The following is a 21,550-nucleotide window of genomic DNA, read 5'->3' as shown; positions in this document are numbered from 1 at the left end:
AAAAATATTCAGCAGGCCTTTTAAAATATTTACCGAGTAAAATAATATTAGAGAAAATCAGGGAAAGTTGGTGGGGTCACATGCTTTCCAAACTAGATCCCCAAGATTTTTTCGGTCTTATTATGTTTTTATAAACAAGCGAAAAAAATTCAGGAAAAAGATAATAGATTTGCGGAGGGGAGTAAACAGAGAATGGAAGTGGAAAAATGAGTGATTACCTCCAAATACGTTTTATTTTACATGAATGCTTGCTTTTGTATTAAAAGAGAAATGGATAATCATTATGATAGCACCAAATAAGCATTAGAAGACTTGGTCATCATTCTTGGTTCTGCTGCTATCCAAATTATTACTCCACTCTTGGACTGAGGATCATCTGGGAGTTGCCAGATGAGGTCAGGTATTTGGACTGAGCAAGTCCAAAGCAAACAGAGGAACTAAGAAAAAAAGCAAGAATATTAGCTTTCATACTATGCGGTATAAACTCAAATCTTCCCTCCAAGAAAAAAACATAGCCCTAAATGTTACTATCTATCTCTTTTAAAAGTTATTTCATGCTTGTTATTCTAACATCTGAGGGCTCTTTCTTTGGATTAATCCCTGTGAAATTCAACAGTGGTACAAGGAAAAAGTGACACATTAAGCCATTAACTATATTTAACACTTTGAGAATTCATTTGCTGTATAGCAGAAGGGAAAGCAAGCCCGTGAGGGACTAATGTAATGGAATGTGGTAGAGAAATCTTGAGCAGGGGGCTGGCCAGGAGAATTAAGATCAAAGAGGAAAATGGTGCTAAGGTAAAAGTTCTTAAAAAATAATAAACAAGGCTGGGCACGGTGGCTCACGCCTGTAATGCCAGCACTTTGGGAGGCCGAGGCGGGCGGATCATGAGGTCAGGAGATCGAGACCATCTTGGCCAACATGGTGAAACCCCATCTCTACTAAAATTACAAAAATTAGCTGGGCATGGTGGTGCGTGCCTGTAATTCCAGCTACTTGGGAGGCTGAGGCAGGAGAATCGTTTGAACCAGGGAGTCAGAGGTTGCAGTGAGCCGAGATCACGCCACTGCACTCCAACCTGGCAACAGAGTGAGACTCCATCTCAAAAATAAATAAATGAATAATAATAATAATAAACAATTTAAGTATCTAATGCAAACTTTAGAAGAATAACTATAACATAAGGAAAGGAAACTATTAAATATCAATCATTTTAAATCAAATAAAATAGGATAGAATTTTAAAATGCACTTGCTACATAAAAAACAAAATTATTAAAGCATACAAACCTTTCACTTCTAGTTATTATTTTTAAAACAAACATGCAAATACACAAAATTGGGAATAAAAAAGCAGTGAAAAGATGTTTTAATTGTGAAAGAATACTTCATGACTATTAAATTGTAATCTTTAAAAAGGGAAAGTTTCAGAAGCAATATAATCATGAAATCTGTTTCAAAAAAATAAATATTTAATTAGGCCAGTTCTGAATCAGTTTCAGGGAATAATAAGCCACGTGAAACCCTTTGACTAGGCTCTATTAATTGGTATTCTAAAATTTCTGTCTCATTGAAATTAAATGAGGTCTAGACCTCATGTGAAAAATGTTTCTAATTTTGAAAGACCTGAAATAGTTATTATTATTCCTAGAAATTTGTATTTATTTTATCAGTATCAATTAAAATGATCACTTTAATCATCCATTAAAATGCTCATGTGGTTTTTCTCATATGACCTTTTGATTTGGTACATTATAATAATATTGTTCCATTCATAGAATTAACCATATCCAATTATTTGTGTTATGCTTTTTGTGTATACAACTGGCTTAGCATTTCTAGTATTTTATTATGTTTCTTCATCTATATTCACAACTATACATTTTAGTTTCAATCCTATGCTGACTTTGTTCAATGTTAAATGAATTTGGAGTATGTTCATGTTTTTGTTTAAGTTTAAAATAGTTTTTATATAGACAATGAGAACTACTGTTACTAAACTTCAACGTTAGAAGAATTAAGCTGAATTTGGTATTCTTTCTATGGGAATTATAATTTCTTCTATTTTTACTAATGTAATATTATGATATAGTAAGAAATATATTTTGTCTTCATTCTTGGTTCCTAAAACCCCTGTTTTTACTGGGTGGTGGGGGTGAGAAAAGCTCTTTTGTTATTTATAGTAACCCCCTTTCAAACATACCTGAGTTATGCTACTTAAGATATGATAGCCATGGAAGACTTCTCTGGCAAGATGACATTAGAGTAAGACCCACATGAAATGAAGCTGTGAAACCATAGCTCAGGGAAGAGGAAACCAGGTTTAGTATTTGCAACCTGTTCTCAACAAGGAAAACAGCAATTAAATGGTGATATGTCAGAGAAGTCTCAGACCTCATTTCAGAAATATTCCTAGCCTCCCCCATAATAACAACTCTTGTAGAGTTAAAAATAAAGCAATACTTCCTTAACATTGCAAAGACTGTCTATCATAAAATAACAACTGACTTCATCTGTATTAATGCAAAGACTCCCTAGTCCCACCCCTGTACTACTATTAGTTAACTTCTGAAAGCTCTAACCAAAGCACTAATGCATGAAACAGAAATAAGATATACAGTTATTGGAAGGTATCAACATAAATAACAAATAGAGAGTGGCTCTCTGAAAGAAAGGTATTTATTCGGAAAAGAACATTGTAATGGGAATACATATGCCATCGTAAATTATGTGCATATTCACAGAGATAAAGGAAGACAAAGGATTTTAAGGGGAAAAAAACAAAGAGGATTACATAATTGTTGTGTTACAAAGATCAGTAGCAAGGATGATGCCAGTCAGAGGTTGGACAGGCAGTTGTTGGGCAGATGTCCTTGTATAAGTACTTTTTGTGTGTGAGGTTGTGATGGCCTTTGTGGAAGGTTGAGGTTTCTGTAGAGTCTTTTCTGATAGTTTTTGTTATGAAGGAAGGATACAAGCATGACAACCCTCTTTTTCATGGCCATTTCTGGCTGTATGTGTCAGGATTTTTTCAACATTTGTGACTCCATTCTGATTTTGACAACTTTCACAAAAGGAATAGATTTTTTTTTTTTTTAATTTAAAGATGAGGGTAGGTGCGGTGGCTCATGCCTGTAATCCCATCACTTTGGGAGGCAGAGGCGGGTGGGACACGAGGTCAGGAGTTCGAGACCAGCCTGGCCAACATAGTGAAACCCCGTCTCTAATAAAAATACAAAAAATTAGCCGGGCATGATGGCGGGCACCTGTAATCCCAGCTACTTGGGAGGCTGAGGTGGGAGAATTGCTTGAACCCGGGAGGTGGAGGTTGCAATGAGCTGAGATCCCGCCATTGCACTTCAGCCCGGGCAACAATGCGAGTCTTCATCTCAAAATAAATAAATAAATAAATAAATAAATAAAAAGATGATATGATTGTTTACCTAGAAAATGCAAAAGCCTCAAATACTAAAAATTATAAGAAATTTGTATGATGACTAGAAACAAAATAAGTGTATAGAAAATAATTTACATATATAATGTATATATCATATATATTAGCCAAATTGGTCAGAAAATACAACTCAAAAAATCCTCCTTAATATTTTTAACAAAAATATTTATTTGAAAATACTCAACGTGAAATGCAAAGAATCAGTTAAGAACACTGAAAGTTTTCTAAGACATTAAATAAATCTTAACAGAACTTAGTCAAGTTCTTAGATAGGAATCAATGATGTGCTGGAACTGGCTGGTACTAGCTCAGAGCTGATTGTTAAGTTATTCAAGAATTTGCCAGACAGTCAGTGTTAAACTTTTGGAAGCTGAAATCATTCAGGGTGGAAATATTTCACATCGTACTCAGCAAGCATATTATAAATCAGGGCTGTTGCTAACAGAGAGCCGATTTACCGACACCCTATACCGACAAATTCGCATTGAAAATGTATAAATTCTTCTGAAAACCACAAACTTGCAATCAAAGGCAAAGACTTTGCTTAATTAACAGAGATCATCAGGAAAAACATATATATACACACATATATATATGAGCAATAATAACTAAAACAGTTTTGAAAAAGAGAATGAAGAGGCCACTTGTCAGAAAGTTATTATAATCAAGGCGGTGTAGTGACAGCTCATGAACAAGCAGATGATTTATGGAAGAAAAACACATGGGCTAAGAATACCATTAAGTATATGACAAATATGACTAAAGAAGGGTAATTTAAAAAATGGTGCTCAGATAATAGGACCTTTTCATTCTCTCTTCCACAAAAGGTTCTTTTCCCATGCTGTTCCCTCTTCCCAAAACTCTTGCCTCCCTTCATTTGATCTCAGCTCAACAGCCATTTCCTGAAGGAAGCCATCCTTAATCTTCATAACAAACCCCAGATTTTAGGGGTCAAATCCCCAGATTTTAGGCAATTTTTCTTCATACTTATCACAGTTATAATCTTATGTTTATTTGTCTGATTATTTTATGAGTGTCAGTTTCCTTCACCAGACTGTGCACCCTATAACAGGTCCCTTATAATCCCAGCACTAACACAGTCCCTGCTCTAGAGATAAGACCCAATAATTTTAAAGAATAAATATGCAGGTCACCTATTAAAATTGCTCAGAAAAAAACATATAAATCTGCATATACATTATGATCCCACTTTTATAATATTTATTACATATACTTTCCATATCTACATTAAAGAAGACTAAAAGAAAATACCAGAATGAGAATAAATTAGATGGTGCAATTAGCAATAATTTTATATTCTTCTTTTTTATATTGTGCAATTTTTTCACATTTTTTATAGTAAACTTGTATTCCTTTTATCATCAAAACAGAATAATATGCTTTTTACAATTTGGCAGATGAGAACAGGGTAGGATGGGTGAATGGTGCACTAAAGGGAGAGAAGGCATAGAAAAGAATTAGTCTGTCTGCCCATAACTCCCCTCTGTCAACTTGGCCTGGTACCCACAGCCCAACCAGCCTTATCTGAAATGATTAAGGACTTTAGACCCCTCCTTGGAAATTCTTGGTACAGTGCCTGAGTTAAAACTAAAAATCAAACTGGGCTTTTTCCTAAAATAAGAAGCTATTGTTATCAGTTAGAGTCCTGTTTAGAGTTCTACCGTGAAGAACAGTTATGTATTAGCTTAATTAAAATCCTGCAACTTGGTAGAACCATCATCATATTAAAATAGTGACTTGAAAATTCCAGATATAGGCGGGGCGCGGTGGCTTGTGCCTGTAATCCCAGCACTTTGGGAGGCTGAGGCGGGCAGATTGCTTGAGGCCAGGAGTTCGAGATCAGCCTGGCCAACGTAGCGAAACCCCGTCTCTAGTAAAAATACAAAAGTTAGCTGGGCATAGTGGCGTGCGCCTGTAATCCCAGCTACTCAGCAGGCTGAGGCAGGAGAATCGCTGGAACCCCGGAGGCAGAGGTTGCAATGAGCTGAGATTGTGCCACTGCATGCCAGCCTGGGCAACAGAGCAAGATTCTGTCTCAAAAACAAAACAAAACAAAAAAAAACAAAGAAAATTCCAGGTCATACAATTCACAAAAAAATCCAAGATCTCTCTTATTGACAGAGGACTTAGTAAACTCAAAAAAAAAAGAGCAATTAAGCTAATTTATATAACTGATTATGTGAGTAAAAACAGAAGCCTAATGAGGGAATTTTCTTATAGCAATTGCCTGTTTTAAAACATGGGTCCAATTTAGATGAGACAGAACATGCAGGGCAGTCACTTGTTAAGCAGTCTCCCCGCCTGCTGCTTATTCCTCTACACCTGTCTGATGGAAGAACTGAAATTTGGGATGCTATGGGTACCTCCTGCTCATATCCAGGTGGTAAAAACCACCCAATGCTTCTTATGCAGAAAAGGAAAAAAAAAAAACAGGTTCATGAAATCCCAGACAATGGAATTCCAATTTGTTCCTGATCCTAAGGTTTCATAATTTGAAGATCAGTATTTGTTTCATAATAGTCTCTCCACGATATCCTTTCTTGCAACAACTTTTCTTCTTCTTCTTTTTTCCTATTCAGGAAGTTTTAAATGACACAATTTCCTACCCTGATGGCACATTCATGGATTGGGAGTTTAAGATCTCTGTCTTGTATGACATTGCTAAGGTAAGAGAAACACACACACAGAAAATATGAAAATTAAATATAAGGAAACAGATCTAACAAGTTATTCAACCTTCTGTGCATTGGTTTCTTCATCTGTAAAATGATAATAATAGCTATGTCATAGGGTTGTAGGATTTTAGGTTATGAGGATTTTGTGAAATAATGCACGTGCTTATAACAAGACCAGGTACAAGTACATGTTCAATATATATCAGTTATTATTATTTTATTATATTCTTTGTAGTCTGGGTGTGAGGCATGCAGTTTCACAGATTTTCCAGAAATCAAAATCATATAAAACTACAAGAAAGCCAAGCCTGTAATCCCAGCGCTTTGGGAGGCTGAGGCAGGAGAATTGCTTGAACCCACGAGATGGAGGTTGCTGTGAGCTGAGATCGAGCCATTGCACTCCAGCCTGGGTGACAGAGTGAGACTCCATTAAAAAAAAAAAAAAAAAAAAAAAAAACTGAATCCTCAACTTTACAAGAGAAAATCTTAAGTACAGGAAACCATCTTGCAGGAATCAATAATAAATGTGGACATGCATATTTTGAGACGTGATAGGAAAACAGAGTGGACACCAGTAACCAGGGCCTCATTCAAGAATGAAGACAAGTTGGTTGTGAGAGGGAGCTGTTTGATATAGTCTTAACTCACCCAAAAGTTATATGGGTTCAGAATCAGTTTGAAAAATGTGTTATGAAAATCGATTTACCACACACGTCACTCCTGTGATCCAGGCTGAAAATCAGCTTCGGCTGAGACACCCTCTAACCACAAGAGAGAAGCACATCAGCCAAAAACAGGCTTCCTCTTTTTTTATTTTTTTATTTTTTGAGATGGAGTCTCACTCTGTCACCCAGGCTGGAGTACAGTGGCGCGATCTCAGCTCACTGCAACCTCGGCCTTCCAAATTCAAGTGATTATCCTGCCTCAGCCTCCTGAGTAGCTCGGCCTCCCAAAGTGCTGGGATTACAGGCATGAGCCATGACGGGGGCCAAGCTTCCCCTTTTGAAACAGAATGAATGAAACATTGCTTCAAAATAGGATGAAACCACTTCCACTTTAGGAAATAATCTAGCCTGGCACCCTGCCCCTTTGGAAAAGCAAGGCACTATTATTCATATTTTTATTTTAAATTCATGTAAAACAGGACCAGAGACCTACCCAGGGTCACAGACCAAATAAGTGGTAAGCAGAAACACTTAAAAAAAATCAACCCTTTGCCTCATATTATACACAACTACCTAAGCAGATATTTTAGACAATTCCCTTTTACTCTGTCATTTAAACAGACTTTGAAACTAGATATAAAGTGTAGGCAAATATTAGGGCTTCAGTAATATTGTTAAGGTAAAAATAGTGGGACTAAAATTAAAATCTGATGGTGTGACCATCTGCTGAAATGGTTTCCAAATGTCACTTTTTTCTTTAAAATAAGCAGCTGAAGTGTGTCACATTTCTGTTTTTCTATCGTCTAAAAAATTACAGGGAATGTCATATCTGCACTCCAGTAAGACAGAAGTCCATGGTCGTCTGAAATCTACCAACTGCGTAGTGGACAGTAGAATGGTGGTGAAGATCACTGATTTTGGCTGCAATTCCATTTTACCTCCAAAAAAGGGTCTGTAATGAATGAAATGTTCACGAGTTTCCTAACTGATTTTTTTTTCAAACCCATGTAGCGTGGTCAGGAAATTGTAATACTGATCAGAAGATAAGCACTTAAAGCCACAAGAGACAACAACTGGCTCATTCTCCAGAACTTCACACTTGTCAGTCAACGAGTATTTCCTGAGTTAAACAAATGTCCTCTGTGGATTTCCTTCATCCATGTGTCCCTTGCTACCACTGAGAAATCATGAATAACTTAATGGCTTGTGGGAGCAGAACTAGCTGAAAAAAATATAGAAGGTTAGAGCAGGAAGAGACCTTAGACATCATCTAATTTAAGCTTTTTCCTTTATAGAGGACAGCACTGAGACTCAGATTTGTCCAAGAAGGTAGAGTACAAACCAGAAGACCCATTTCCCATTCAAGACATCATTCATTTATGTGTGGTAATAAGAAATGTTAAGGAAAAAACTCTAACCAGTAAAATATATTCTTACCTCTTTCAGGATTGTGGTGAGAGTCAAAAAAGATAACATAAAGAAAACGGATTTGTAAAGTATAAAGGGCTTTTCATGTTGAACATTTACCCTTTCTTTACTATGACTCACAGTTAAACAGACTCAGATATCTAGAACTCATGTTGCCTTAAAATACTACCTAGATCCAAACACTAAATTGTATTTCTAATTCAACTTTGCAATCCTTTCGTTTTTCCTTAATAAAAGGAAAATTGCAATTCTGTCCCTACATCCACAGCCATTTCAAGCATAATATGATATTGAACTCAATCTAATAATTTCTTATTGAAGACCTGTGCCAAGCATGGTTCATGACATAGTAGTACAAATCATCATCAGATAACCTAGCATGACACAAATCAGATAAATTACAGGTCAAATCCTATCATCTTAAACAGCACTCGCTTATACCTACCTACCTATGGCATCAGTTACCTAAAATTTTAGCATAAGTAGATTTACTTACCTTTTCTACAACCCCTAACCTTTATGATCAACTATGCATGAATCACAAGTCACAAAAATTCACAAGACACAAATTCAAAAAGGTGATGTACATTTGGACAGAGAACCAAATAATGAAAGTGTGCATCATCATAAACATATTATTGCACCTAACAACATGAATCTATACATGTTTCATTGAAACTGGTGAAGGTAAGTCTTAAAAAGTTTATAAGGAGCTAGGTGATCCTGAAAAACTTTCGAAGCATGTTGAAGAAAAATTAATTGCATGCCCATTATTACTAAATAAGGTGTGTAATAAGGATTCAAAACTCGAGTATCTATAGGAGCTAAATACAGCATTGCGCTCATGTGAAGTGAGTGAACTAGATGTAAACACTAGGGAGTGGCAGGGACAGGAGTAAACTGTGAGTAAATTACATGCGATACTTTTTTAAGAATACTGTGGGAACCAGCAAAAACACCACTGTGGACCCTAGCTGAGTTGCAGGCTGCCAGTATGTTATGCCTTGAAAATATCAACCATAGTCTCTTTGTCTTAATGTACTGTCTTCATCTTCTTTTGGTAAATTTATATTTAAATATGCATATATACACATTAACTAATAAATTATAATAATTTAAATAAAATAAATTTAGTACACATAAAATTGGTATTTTTTTTTTTTTTGAGATGGAGTCTCGCTCTGTCACCCAGGCTGGAGTGCAGTGGTGTGATCTCGTCTCACTGCAACCTCCACCTCCCAGGTTCAAGCGATTCTCCTGCCTCAGCCTCCTGAGAAGCTGGGACTACAGGCGCCCGCCACCACGCCTGGCTAATTTTTGTATTTTTAGTAGAGACAGGGTTTCACCATATTGGCCAGGCTGGTCTCAATCTCCTGACCTCGTGATCCACCTGCCTTGGCCTCACAAAGTACTGGGATTACCGGCGTGAGCCACTACGCCTGGCCAAAATTTGTATTTTGAAGGCCTTCATAGGTTCATTCCATATGTCCCATAAACTACTAAATTCCTCAACCTCTCATATTCTACTGTATTCATTCAACATATATTTACTGAGCATTTACCACAATCACACCCCATTCCAGGTAAACTTTGAGAGTTTTCAAGACTATGATCCTAGCAGTTTTAAATAACATATTGCCATATGACCTCACCCAAATCCTAACATTTCATAGTTAGTCTAAAAGGTGTGCGTTCTACCTTTGATCACCAGTATTAGCAAAAATTTTTCAAAAATTTGGAATCATATCAATTCAAGGCCACTTATAAGCTATCACCCATATTTAGGGTGGATGGTGTAGGGAATTAGAGAGCAAAAGCAGGTTGGAGGCCTATGAACCACTCACCCCCCTCAACTTTGTAATCTCAATGTCTGCATTTACAGACCTGTGGACAGCTCCAGAGCACCTCCGCCAAGCCAACATCTCTCAGAAAGGAGACGTGTACAGCTATGGGATCATCGCACAGGAGATCATCCTGCGGAAAGAAACCTTCTACACTTTGAGCTGTCGGGACCGGAATGGTACATCTAAACCCCTTCATGTGTCCCCTCTGGGAGTGAGCCAACCTGCTTTCTAGGCTTACTGAGACCCTAATCTGTCTGCAACCACATCACAATTCCTTCAAATGCAAAATTAATGATTTCCCATCTGCATTATGCATTTTATAAGAATATAAGGAAGATTCAATATTAGAGTGCACTGAAAAGCATAAGACAACATACACTGCCAGGTGTTATTATTGTTAGTATTATTGTTAACAATCTTCCTTTACAATTGTCCTCTTTCCTTTTGATTCCAATAAGAGAATGTACCTGCTTAACATCTAAACTAGATCACTCTAACAGGATGACATACATATTTTAGTTCTTACTAAGGGTAGATGTATAGTTTTTGGCCACACGTCCTCTCAGGGGAAAATGCTTCATTCCATTCATTCAATCCTCACTTACTGAGCATTTATTACGTGCTAACCGTTAACTGTTTGGTGGGGAATAGGGTGACTAAGGGATGTGGAGAGGGTGGGTCAAAGTATGGACAGAAGAAGCCTACTGAAGGCAGTGGTGCCTGAGCTGAGTTTTACAGGGACAGTAGCATTTTTTCTTTTTTCTTTTCTTTTCTTTTTCTTTTTTCTTTTTTCTTTTTTTTTTTTTTTTTGAGACAGTGTCTTGCTTTGTCACCCCCAGGCTGGAGTAAGTACAGTGGTGTGATCTTGGCTCATTGCAACCTCTGCCTCCCGGGCTGAAGCAATCCTCATGGCTCAGCCTTCCAAGTAGCTGGGACGACAGGTGCACACCACCACACCTGGCTAATTTTTGTACTTTATGTAGAAGCGGGGTTTCACCATGTTGCCCAGACTGAGCTCCTGAGCTCGAGTGATCCCCCAACCTCCGCCTCCCAAAGTGCTGGGATTACAGCTTTGAGGCACTGCGCCCCACCTGGTAGCCTATCCTTAAAGTAACCTTCTGGTTATAAGTGGGATGAGATCCTTTCACTGGGTGCCTCATTGAATCAACACCTGTCTACTGAGTGCTGGTCTAGGCTCTGCAGCACTCTCACTGAGCTAAGAGCCATCCAGGGGAGTGAACCAACTGGATTTCTGTTGAAATTCCTTCCATTTCTTCATGCTGTATTCTTCTTTGTAATTTAAATTTTTCTCACCCAACCAGAGAAGATTTTCAGAGTGGAAAATTCCAACGGAATGAAACCCTTCCGCCCAGATTTATTCTTGGAAACAGCAGAAGAAAAAGAGCTAGAAGTGAGTATATCTTCCCGTATTCATTTCCTTGGCCTGCTATAAAATTACCATAAATGTAATGGATTAAAACAACAAAAATTTATTCACTTATGGTTCTGGAGACTAGAAGTCTGAAATCAAGTGTTCAGCAAGGCCACACTTCCTCCAGAAGAGCTAAGGGGCTAATCCATTCCTTACTTCTTCCAGAAGCTTCTGATGGCTGTTGACATTTCTTACCTTATGGCCACACAATTCAATCTCTGCCTCTTGATCACAGTTTCTCTTCTGTCTATTCTCCCTCTGTCACCTTTCTATTAGGACATATGTGATTGCATTTGGGTCCACCCAGAAAATACAGAATAATCACCTCATCTCAAGAATTGTAACTTAATTATATCTGCAAAGGCTCTTTTTCCAAATAAGGTAGCATTCATAGGTTCCAGGTATTAGGATGCAGCATGTCTTTGGGAGCCAGCCTCAGCCTACCACATTCTCCATGCCCTTCCACCACTCCCCAACTCAGGAATGAGCTGGCTTCTAAGGCACACATCTCATTCTCTATTTTTTTTTTTGAGACGGAGTCTTGCTCTGTCACTCTGTCACTAGAGTGCAGTGGCAGGATCTTGGCTCACTGCAACTCCGGCCTCCCGTCTTCAAGCAATTCTCCTGCCTCAGCCTCCTGAGTAGCTGGGACTACAGGCGCCTGCCACCACACCCAGCTAATTTTTGTATTTTTAGTAGAGATGGGGTTTCACCATGTTGGCCAGGCTGGTCTCGATCTCCTGACCTCAAGCGATCCCACCTGCCTTGGCCTCCCAAAGCGCTGGGATTACATAATAGGTGTAAGCCACCGTACCTGGCCTCATTCTCTATTTTTAAATTGATATTTGTACATATTTGTGGGGTATATGTGATATTTTGTCATATGCACAGAATGTGTAATGATCAAGTCATGTATTTAGGGGATCCATCACCTTAAGTAGTTATCATTTCTATGTGTTGGGAACATTTCAAGTCCTCTCTTCTAGCTGCTTTGAAATATACAATACATTGTTGTTAACTGTAGTCACCCTACTCTGCTATCAAACATTATAACTTATTCCTTCTAACTGTATGTTTGTACCCATTAACCTACCTCTCTTCATTCATCCCCTGCCCTACCTACACCCTTCCCAGTCTCTGGCTATCATTATTCTCTCCACCTCCATGAGATCAACTTTTTCAGCCCCTGCATGAGTGAGAACATGTGATATTTGTCTTTCTGTGCCTTTCACTTTACATAGTGACCTCCAGTTCCATATGTGTTGCTGCAAATGACATGATTTCATTATTTTTATGGCTAAATGGTATTCTATTGTGTACACATCCTGCATTTTCTTTTTCCATTCATCCACTGATGGACATTTAAGTTGATTCTGTATCTTTGATATTGTGAATAGTGTTGCAATAAATGTAAGTGTGCAGGCATCCTTTGATACACTGATTTCTCTTCCTTTGGATAAATACTCAGCAGGGGGATTGGTGGATCACATGGTAGTTCTATTTTTAGTGTCTTGAGAAATCTCTATCCTATTTTCCATAGTGGCTATACTAATTTACTTTCCCATCAACAGTGTGTAAGGGTTCCCTTTTCTCTGCATCCTTGCCAGCATCTGTTATTATTTGGCTTTTTAGTAATAGCCATTCTAACTGGGGTAAGATGATAGCTCATTGTGGTTTTGACTTGCATTTCCCTGATGATTAGTTATGTTGAGCATTTTTTCATATTCCTGTTAGCCATTTATAAATCTTCTTTTGAGAAATGTTTATTCATGAGTTTTGCCCACTTTTTAATGGAATTTTTTTTAACTGCTGAGTTGTTTGAGCTCCTTGTATATTCTGGAATATCATCCTTGTCAGATTAATAGTTTGCAAATACTTTCTCCCATTCAACAGGTTGTCTCTTCACTCTGTTGTTTCCCTTGCCGTGCAGAAGCCTTTTAGTCTAATATAGTCCCATTTGTCTATTTTTGGTTTGGTTGCCTGTGCTTTTGAGGTCTTAGCCATAAAATCTTTGCCTAAACCAATGTCCTAAAGTCTTTTCTCTATGTTTTCTTCTAATAGTTTCATAGTTTCAGGTCCTCTGTTTAAGTCTTAAATCTATCTTGAGTTGATTTTTGTATATGGGAAGAGATGGGGTGTCTTTTCCCCATTGTATGTTCTTGGAGCCGTTGTTGAAAATCAGTTGTCTGTAAGTGTGTGGATTTATTTCTGGGTTCTCTATTCTGTTCCATTTGTTTATGTGTCTGTTCCTATGCCAGTAACAGTTTGTTTTGGTTACTGCAACTTTATAGAACATTTTGAAATCACGTAATGTTATGCCTCCAGCTTTGTTCTTTTTGCTTGGGATTGCTTTGGCTATTTGGGCTCTTTTTTGGTTTCATATGGATTTTAGTATTGTTTTTTCCATTTCTGTGGGAAAATGACAGTGGTATTTTGATAGGATTACATTGAATCTATAGATTGCTTTGGGCAGTATAATCATTTTAGTGATATTAACTCTTCCAGTCCATGAGCATGGGATATTGTTCCATTTGTTTTTGTCCTCTTCATTTTCATCAGTGTTTGTAGTTTTCCTTATAGAGGTCTTTTACCTTCTTTGTTAAATGTATTCCTAGGTGTTTTTTTTTTTTTTGGTAGCTATTGTAAATGGGATTGTCTTCTTGATTTCTTTCCCGCTGAGTTTATTATTGGTGGTATATAAAAACACTACTGATTTTTGTATGTTAATTTTTTTTTGAGACAGAGTCTCACTATGTTGCCCAGGCTGGAGTGCAGTGGAGTGATCTCGGCTCACTGCAACCTCCACCTCCCAGATTCAAGCAATTCTCCTGCCTCAGCCTCCCAAGTAGCAGGGATTACAGGCACCTTCCACCAAGCCCAGCTAATTTTTTTTTTATATTTTAGTAGAGATGGGGTTTCACCATGTTGCGCGTGCTTGTCTCGAACTCCTGAGCTCAGGCAGTCCACCCTCCTTGGCCTCCCAAAGTGCTAGGATTACAGGTGTGAGTCACCACACCCAGCCTTTATGTTAATTTTGTATCCTTCAACTGTACTGAATTTATCATATCTAAGAGCTTTTTGGTGAAGTCTTTAGGTTTTCTAGACGTAAGATCATATTATCTGCAAAGAGGGACAATTTGACTCCCTGTTTTCCAATTTGGATGCCTTTTATTTTTCTTGCCTAATTGCTCTGGCTAGTACTTTCAGTACTATGTTGAATAGGAGAGGTGAAATTGGGCATCCTTGTCTAGTTCCAGTTCTTAGAGGGAAAGCTTTCAGCTTTTCCTCATTCCGTGTGATATTGGCAGGTTTGTAGTATATGGCTTTTATTATTTTGTGGGTGTGTGATATATGGCTGGCCTTTATTATGTTGAGATATATTCCTTCTATGGCTAGTTTTTTGAGAGTTTTTATCAAGAAGAGATGTTGAATATTATCAAATGCTTTTTATGCATCGATTGAGATGATCATATGGCTTTTGTTCTTCATTCTGTTGATGTAATTTATCATGTTTATTGATTTGCATATGTTAAATCATCCTTGCTTCCTAGGGATAAATCCCACTTGATCATGGCGTATTATCTTTTTGATGTGCTGTTAGATTCAGTTTGCTAGTTTTTTTTTCTTGGAGGATTTTTGCATCTATGTTCATCAGGGATATTGACCCATAGTTTTCCTTTTTTGTTGTATCCTTGTCTAGTTTTGGTATGAGGGTACTGCTGGCCTTGTAGAATGAGGGAGAATTCCCTATTCTTCAATTTTTTTGAATAGTTTGAAGAGAATTAGTGTTAGTTCTTCTTTGGAAGTTTGGCATAATTCAGCAGTAAAGTCATCCAGTTCTGGACTTTTCTTTGTTGGGAGACTAGTGATTCAGTCTCATTACTCATTGTTGGTCTGTTCATGTATTCTATGGTATTCTATTTTTTTCTGATTCAATCTATGTAGATTGCATTTATCCAGGAATTTCTCCACTTCCTCTATATTTTTCAGTTTGCTGGTATATAGTTGTTCATAATAGTCTCTGATAATCTTTCACATTTTTATGCAATTGGTTTTTATGTTTTTCTAATTTCTGATTTTGTTTATTTGGATCTTCTCTCATTTTTTTCTTGGTTAGTCTAGCTAATGGTTTATTGACTTTGTTTACCTTTTCATAAAAACAACTTTTTATTTCAATGATCCTTTGTATTATTTTTTCAACCTCTATTTTGTCTAGTTCTACTCTGACCTTTATTATTTCTTTCCCTCTACTAACTTTGGGTTTGGTTTGTTCTTGCTTTTCTAATTCCTTGAGGTGCCTTGTTAGATTTGAATTTTTTCTGATTTTTTGATGCAGGCATTTATTGCTATAAACTACTCTCTTAGCAGTACTTTCGCTGTATCCCATAGGTTGTGGTATGCTGTGTTTAACTTTTCATTTATTTTAATTTTTTATAATTTCTCCTAATTTCTTTATTGGCTCAATGGTCATTCAGAAGCATGTTGTTTAACTTTTATGTATTTGTGTAGTTTCCAAAGTTCCTCCTGGTATTGAGTTCTACTTTTATTCCATTGTGGCCTGAGAAGATATTTGATATAATTCTGGTTCTTTATAAATATGTTGAGACTGGTTTTGTGTCGTAACATATGGTCTATCCTGGAGAATGTTGCATGTGCTGATCACAGGAATGTTTATTCTTTAGCTATTGAATGAAATGTTCTGTAAATGTTAGGTTCACTTGTTCTAATGTGCAGTTTAAATCCAATGTTTCTTGGTTAATTTTCTGTCTTTATGATCCGTTTAATGCTGAGAGTGGAGTGTTGAAGTCCCCAACTATTATTAGATTGGAATCTACTTCTTCCTTTAGATCTAATAGTATTTGCTTTAAATGTCTGTATGCTTCAATGTTGGGTGTGTATATGTTTAGAATTGTTATATCCTCTTGCTGAATTGAGTCCTTTATCATTATATAATGACCTATGACCTTTGTCTCTTTTTACAGTTTTTTACTTAAAGTCTGTTTTACCTAATATAAGTATAGCTACTCTTGCTTGCTTTTGGTTTTCATTTGCATGGAATATCTTTCCATCCCTTTACTTTCAGTCTACATATTTCTTTACAGATAAGATGAGTTTCTTGTAGGTAGCCTATAGTTGGGTCATTTTTAAAAATCCATTGAACCAGTCTATATCTTTTAAGTGAAAAATTTTGATCCATTTACATTCAAGGTTATTATTATGTAAAGGCTTATTCCTTTCATTTGATTAATTGATTTCTGGTTGTTTATACATCCTTTGTTCCTTTCTTTCCCTTGTTTATCATTATGGTTTGTGGTTTTCTGCAGTGGTAACCTTTGAGACCCTTCTCTTCCCTCTTTGTGGGATTGCTTTACTAGTGGGTTTCATACTTTCATGTGTTTTCATGGTGGTAGATGACATCCTTTCACTTCCAGGCATAGGATGCCCTGAAGCATTTCTTGTAGGGGAGGTCTAGGGGTGATGAATTTCCCTAGCTTTCACTTGCCTGGGACAGCCTTTATTTCTTCTTCATTTATGAAAGATAAGTTTGCTGGATATAGTATCCTTAACTGGAATTTGGTTTTTCTTTCAGCACTTTGACTACCTCATCCCTTTTCTCCTGGCCTGTAATGTTTCTGCTGAGAAATTCACTGTTAATCTGATGGGGGTTTCCTTATAAGTAACCAGATGCTTTTTTCTTGCTGTTTTTAGAATTTTCTCTTTAACTTTTGACAATTTGACTATAATGTGCCACGGAGAAGATCTTTTTTAATTATATGTATTTGGGGATCTCTGAGTTTCCTGTATCTGAATGTCTAAATCTCTTGCTATTATTTTGTTAAATGGGTTTTGTATTCCTTTTGTTTTCTCTTCGCCTTTTGGGACACCAAAAATTTTAAGTATTTAGCCACTTTATGGTGTCTATATCATGTAGGCTTTGCTCATTCATTTTTGTTCTTTTTTCTTTATTTTTGTCTTATTGAATTATTTCAAAAGACCTGTCTTCAAGTTCTGAAATTCTTCAGCTTGATCTAGCATATTGTTGAAGCTTTCCAATGTATCTTGTGTTTTATTGAATGACTTCTTCAGTTCCAGAGTTTGTTTTATTCTTTTTTATGGTATCTATTTATTTGGTAAATTTCTCATTCATATCCTGAATTTTTTTTTATTTCTTTGTGTTATTTTTCTGTATTCTCCCATATCTCACTGAGCTCCTTTAATATTATTTTTAATTATTTTTCCAGAATTTTATTAATTTCCTTTTCATTGGAAATTGTTGCTGCAGAACTACTGTGTTTCTTTGGAGGTATCATATTTCCTTGCTTTTTCATGCTTCTTGTGTCTTTGTGTTGATATCTGTGCATCTGGTGTAACAATTACTTCTTCCAAATTTTAACATTTGCTTTCATAGGGGAGGACTTTTTTCCTGAAGATGTATCTATAGTATTGGTTGGGTGAGGCACTTTGGCTTTGATTCTGGGTGCATGCAGTAGTGTAGTCTCCACATAATTTACTCATCTGTGAGTGAGTCTGTTATTTCCCTAATGGGTTAGGATGTCATTGTTAGTGGAGGCAGTGGTGATGTTTTGTTGAAGACTGGAATGCCAGGTGGGCTGGTCCTCAGGGCCCCTTGGAGGCACTGGTGCCAGCATAAGCTGTCCTTGGGCCCCAGGACAGCTTATCTGGTACCAGTGTTAGTGGGTCTAGGCAGATCAATTCTTTGGCCTCCAAGTAACTTCCTCAGGTGCCAGCAGTAGCAGCAGTGGCCTAGGCTGGTGGGTGGATTCCCGGGTTCCTGGGCAGCAGGCATGGCAGGAGTAGTGGAAGTAGCCATGATAGGACAAGCTTCTGGTTCCCAAGCAGTCTGCACTGGTGTTGGTAGTGGCTGTGACAGGCTGGGCAGGCCAGTCTGCAGGTCCACAAGTGGTATATGCTGGTGGGTACCAGCTGTGGTGGTGACAGCAGGTTATGTGGCCCCCAGAAGATGTGCTCAGGTGCCAACAGTGGTGGACTGGGCTAGGAGATCTCTAGGGCCCCTGCACGGTAGGCTGAAGCACTGGGAGGGTGCAAGTGAGCCAGGTGGACCTGTCCTCAGACCTGTCTTCAGTCCCCAACCTGTGGTGTGTACAGGCACTGGCTTCAGTAGGCAGGGGTCATTCTCAATTTTTATAAGCTCAATGAACAAGGTGTCCATGCGGTATACTTACTAGACTTATAAATACCATCTAATGATTTAAAAGGAAATATGCCAACATCTAAAAAGAATAGAGAAATGTACTTCCACTCATTTTATCCTTCCTCTGAAGGAAATGGAGCAAAAGCTCCTTACATTTGCTTTTGTAATTGTCCCTCAAAAAGTCCTTGAAGCCCTGTGAAAAATTTCTAATTATTTTTCCTTTTAGCATTTTACCTGAACCTTAATAATCCAAGAAGATAGTGAGTAAAGTATTTTAAGATATTTATGGTCTTTACCTAAAACCATAAAAACCCTAGAAGAAAACCTAGGCATTACCATTCAGGACATAGGCATAGGCAAGGACTTCATGTCTAAAACACCAAAAGCAATGGCAACAAAAGCCAAAATTGACAAATGGGATCTAATTAAACTAAAGAGCTTCTGCACAGCAAAAGAAACTACCATCAGAGTGAACAGGCAACCTACAAAATGGGAGAAAATTTTCGCAACCTACTCATCTGAGAAAGGGCTAATATCCAGAATCTACAATGAACTCAAACAAATTTACAAGAAAAAAACAACCCCGTCAAAAAGTGGGAGAAGGACATGAACAGACACTTCTCAAAAGAAGACATTTATGCAGCCAAAAAACACATGAAAAAATGCTCATCATCACTGGCCATCAGAGAAATGCAAATCAAAACCACAATGAGATACCATCTCACACCAGTTAGAATGGCAATCATTAAAAAGTCAGGAAACAACAGGTGCTGGAGAGGATGTGAAGAAATAGGAACACTTTTATACTGTTGGTGGGACTGTAAACTAGTTCAACCATTGTGGAAGTCAGTGTGGCAATTCCTCAGGGATCTAGAACTAGAAATACCATTTGACCCAGCCATCCCATTACTGGGTATATACCCAAAGGACTATAAATCATGCTGCTATAAAGACACATGCACACGTATGTTTATAGCGGCACTATTCACAATAGCAAAGACTTGGAACCAACCCAAATGTCCAACAATGATAGACTGGATTAAGAAAATGTGGCACATATACACCATGGAATACTATGCAGCCATAAAAAATGATGAGCTCGTGTCCTTTGTAGGGACATGGATGAAATTGGAAATCATCATTCTCAGTAAACTATCGCAAGGACAAAAAACCAAACACCACATGTTCTCACTCACAGGTGGGAATTGAACAATGAGAACACATGGACACAGGAAGGGGAACATCACACTCTGGGGACTGTTGTGGGGTAGGGGGAGGGGGGAGGGATAGCATTAGGAGATATACCTAATGCTAAATGACGAGTTAATGGGTGTAGCACACCAGCATGGCACATGTATACATATATAACTAACCTGCACATTGTGCACATGTACCCTAAAACTTAAAGTATAATAAAAATTAAAAAAATAAAAAAAATTTTAAAAAAGATATTTATGGTCTTTAAACAAAAACATCTTTTGTTCCTTGTGGGATAAAAACAGAAACATTTTCCTTCCATTTACAAAGACACTGCCAGATGAGTTTTATGGCCAGACTCTGCAGGGCATGAGTGGGCCATTTTTACCTCTCTCCTTCCCTTTCTTTTTCAATAGTAATAGTATGTTGAAATACAACTTTCCGAAATACAGCTGCTCCTAGCCCTGCCTTCTCCTCATTCCTTTCTTTCGTCCTGCTTTTCTGAATTCCAGGATTCCTCCACACAATCAGCATATCCTTTCTCAAGCCCTTTTTTTCTAATCTGAGTATATCCAAATATTAAAACCTTATTCACTAAAACAGCATCATCTTTAATTCATTTGTGTAGTTGGACAGTTCTGGAATTAGAAATGAGGAATAAAATTTCATGTCAAGTAACGGATTCCAACAGAATACAGAGTCGAAACTAGATCACTCAGCAATGCCCCAGAAACATCCAGTAGAGTCATCCCTCCATCCATAGGGAATTGGTCCCAGGAACCCCTGTGGATACCAAAATCCACAGCGGCTCAAGGATCTCATATAAAATGGCATATCATGTGCATGTAACCTGCATACATTATCCTATGTACTTTAAATTATCTCTAGATTGCTTATAATCCCTAACATGATGTAAATACTATGTAAATATCTGTGGTACTGTATTGTTTAGGGAATAATGACAAGAAAAAAAAAGGTCGGTACATGTCCAACACAGACACAACCATCCTGTTTTTTCCAAACATTTTCCATTCCCATTTGGTTGAATCCACGAATGCAGAACCCATGGAGACAGAGGGCTGACAGTATTTCACTCTGTGGCACAGGATCGGCCCGGTTGTTTGCCGTTTCTGCCTATTCTGCTCTAAGGTAGTCAGCAGATGACTTAACAAGGCAGGAGCATCATCTAGTGGTGAATATTGGCACCACAGGCTATACCGCGGCTCTAGTTCCTTCCCAGGGAATTGTTCAGGCAAAGTACAGGGACAGGGATTGCATCTAGTATCACTTATGATCTTGTTTTTAGCCAGAGTGAAAAACAAACTTTATTTAAAACAAATGGTTTTCACCACACATTTTGATTTAAAAAAAAAAGCTGCAAACAGGTGGTAGCAGATGAGCAGATGGGCTTCCTCCTGTCTCCCTAACTCTTCCTCCATACCTCCCTTTTCTCCGTGCCACTTCTCTACTGCAGCTGTGCATTATAATCACCAAAGAGCTTAAAAATCTACCACTGCCCTTTGCCCATACAATATTTGCGACATACTTATACTAAGGAATTACTTATTGTTTATCTGAAATCCAAATTTAACTTGATGTCCTTTATTTTTCTTGCTAAATCTGGGAACCCTACTAAAACCACTTCAAAATATATTAAATC

General features: G+C 37.6%; 1 protein-coding gene across 1 annotated transcript in view; it reads left to right on the top strand.

Moving 5' to 3' along the window:
- GUCY2C (guanylate cyclase 2C) overlaps window positions 1-21,550 on the top strand; it is an 84,013-nt gene that overhangs the window by 45,248 nt on the left and 17,215 nt on the right. Inside the window, exons 16-19 of the mRNA XM_031000932.3 lie at window positions 6,055-6,141; window positions 7,633-7,765; window positions 10,126-10,263; window positions 11,410-11,498. Coding sequence (XP_030856792.1) covers window positions 6,055-6,141; window positions 7,633-7,765; window positions 10,126-10,263; window positions 11,410-11,498 — 447 coding nt within the window. The remainder of the gene's footprint in view (window positions 1-6,054; window positions 6,142-7,632; window positions 7,766-10,125; window positions 10,264-11,409; window positions 11,499-21,550) is intronic.

The sequence above is a fragment of the Gorilla gorilla genome, chromosome 10 (assembly GCF_029281585.2).
Source record: "Gorilla gorilla gorilla isolate KB3781 chromosome 10, NHGRI_mGorGor1-v2.1_pri, whole genome shotgun sequence".
NCBI lineage: Eukaryota > Metazoa > Chordata > Mammalia > Primates > Hominidae > Gorilla > Gorilla gorilla.
Note: the sequence above shows the minus strand (reverse complement) of the source record. Positions and strands in the feature narration are given on the sequence as shown.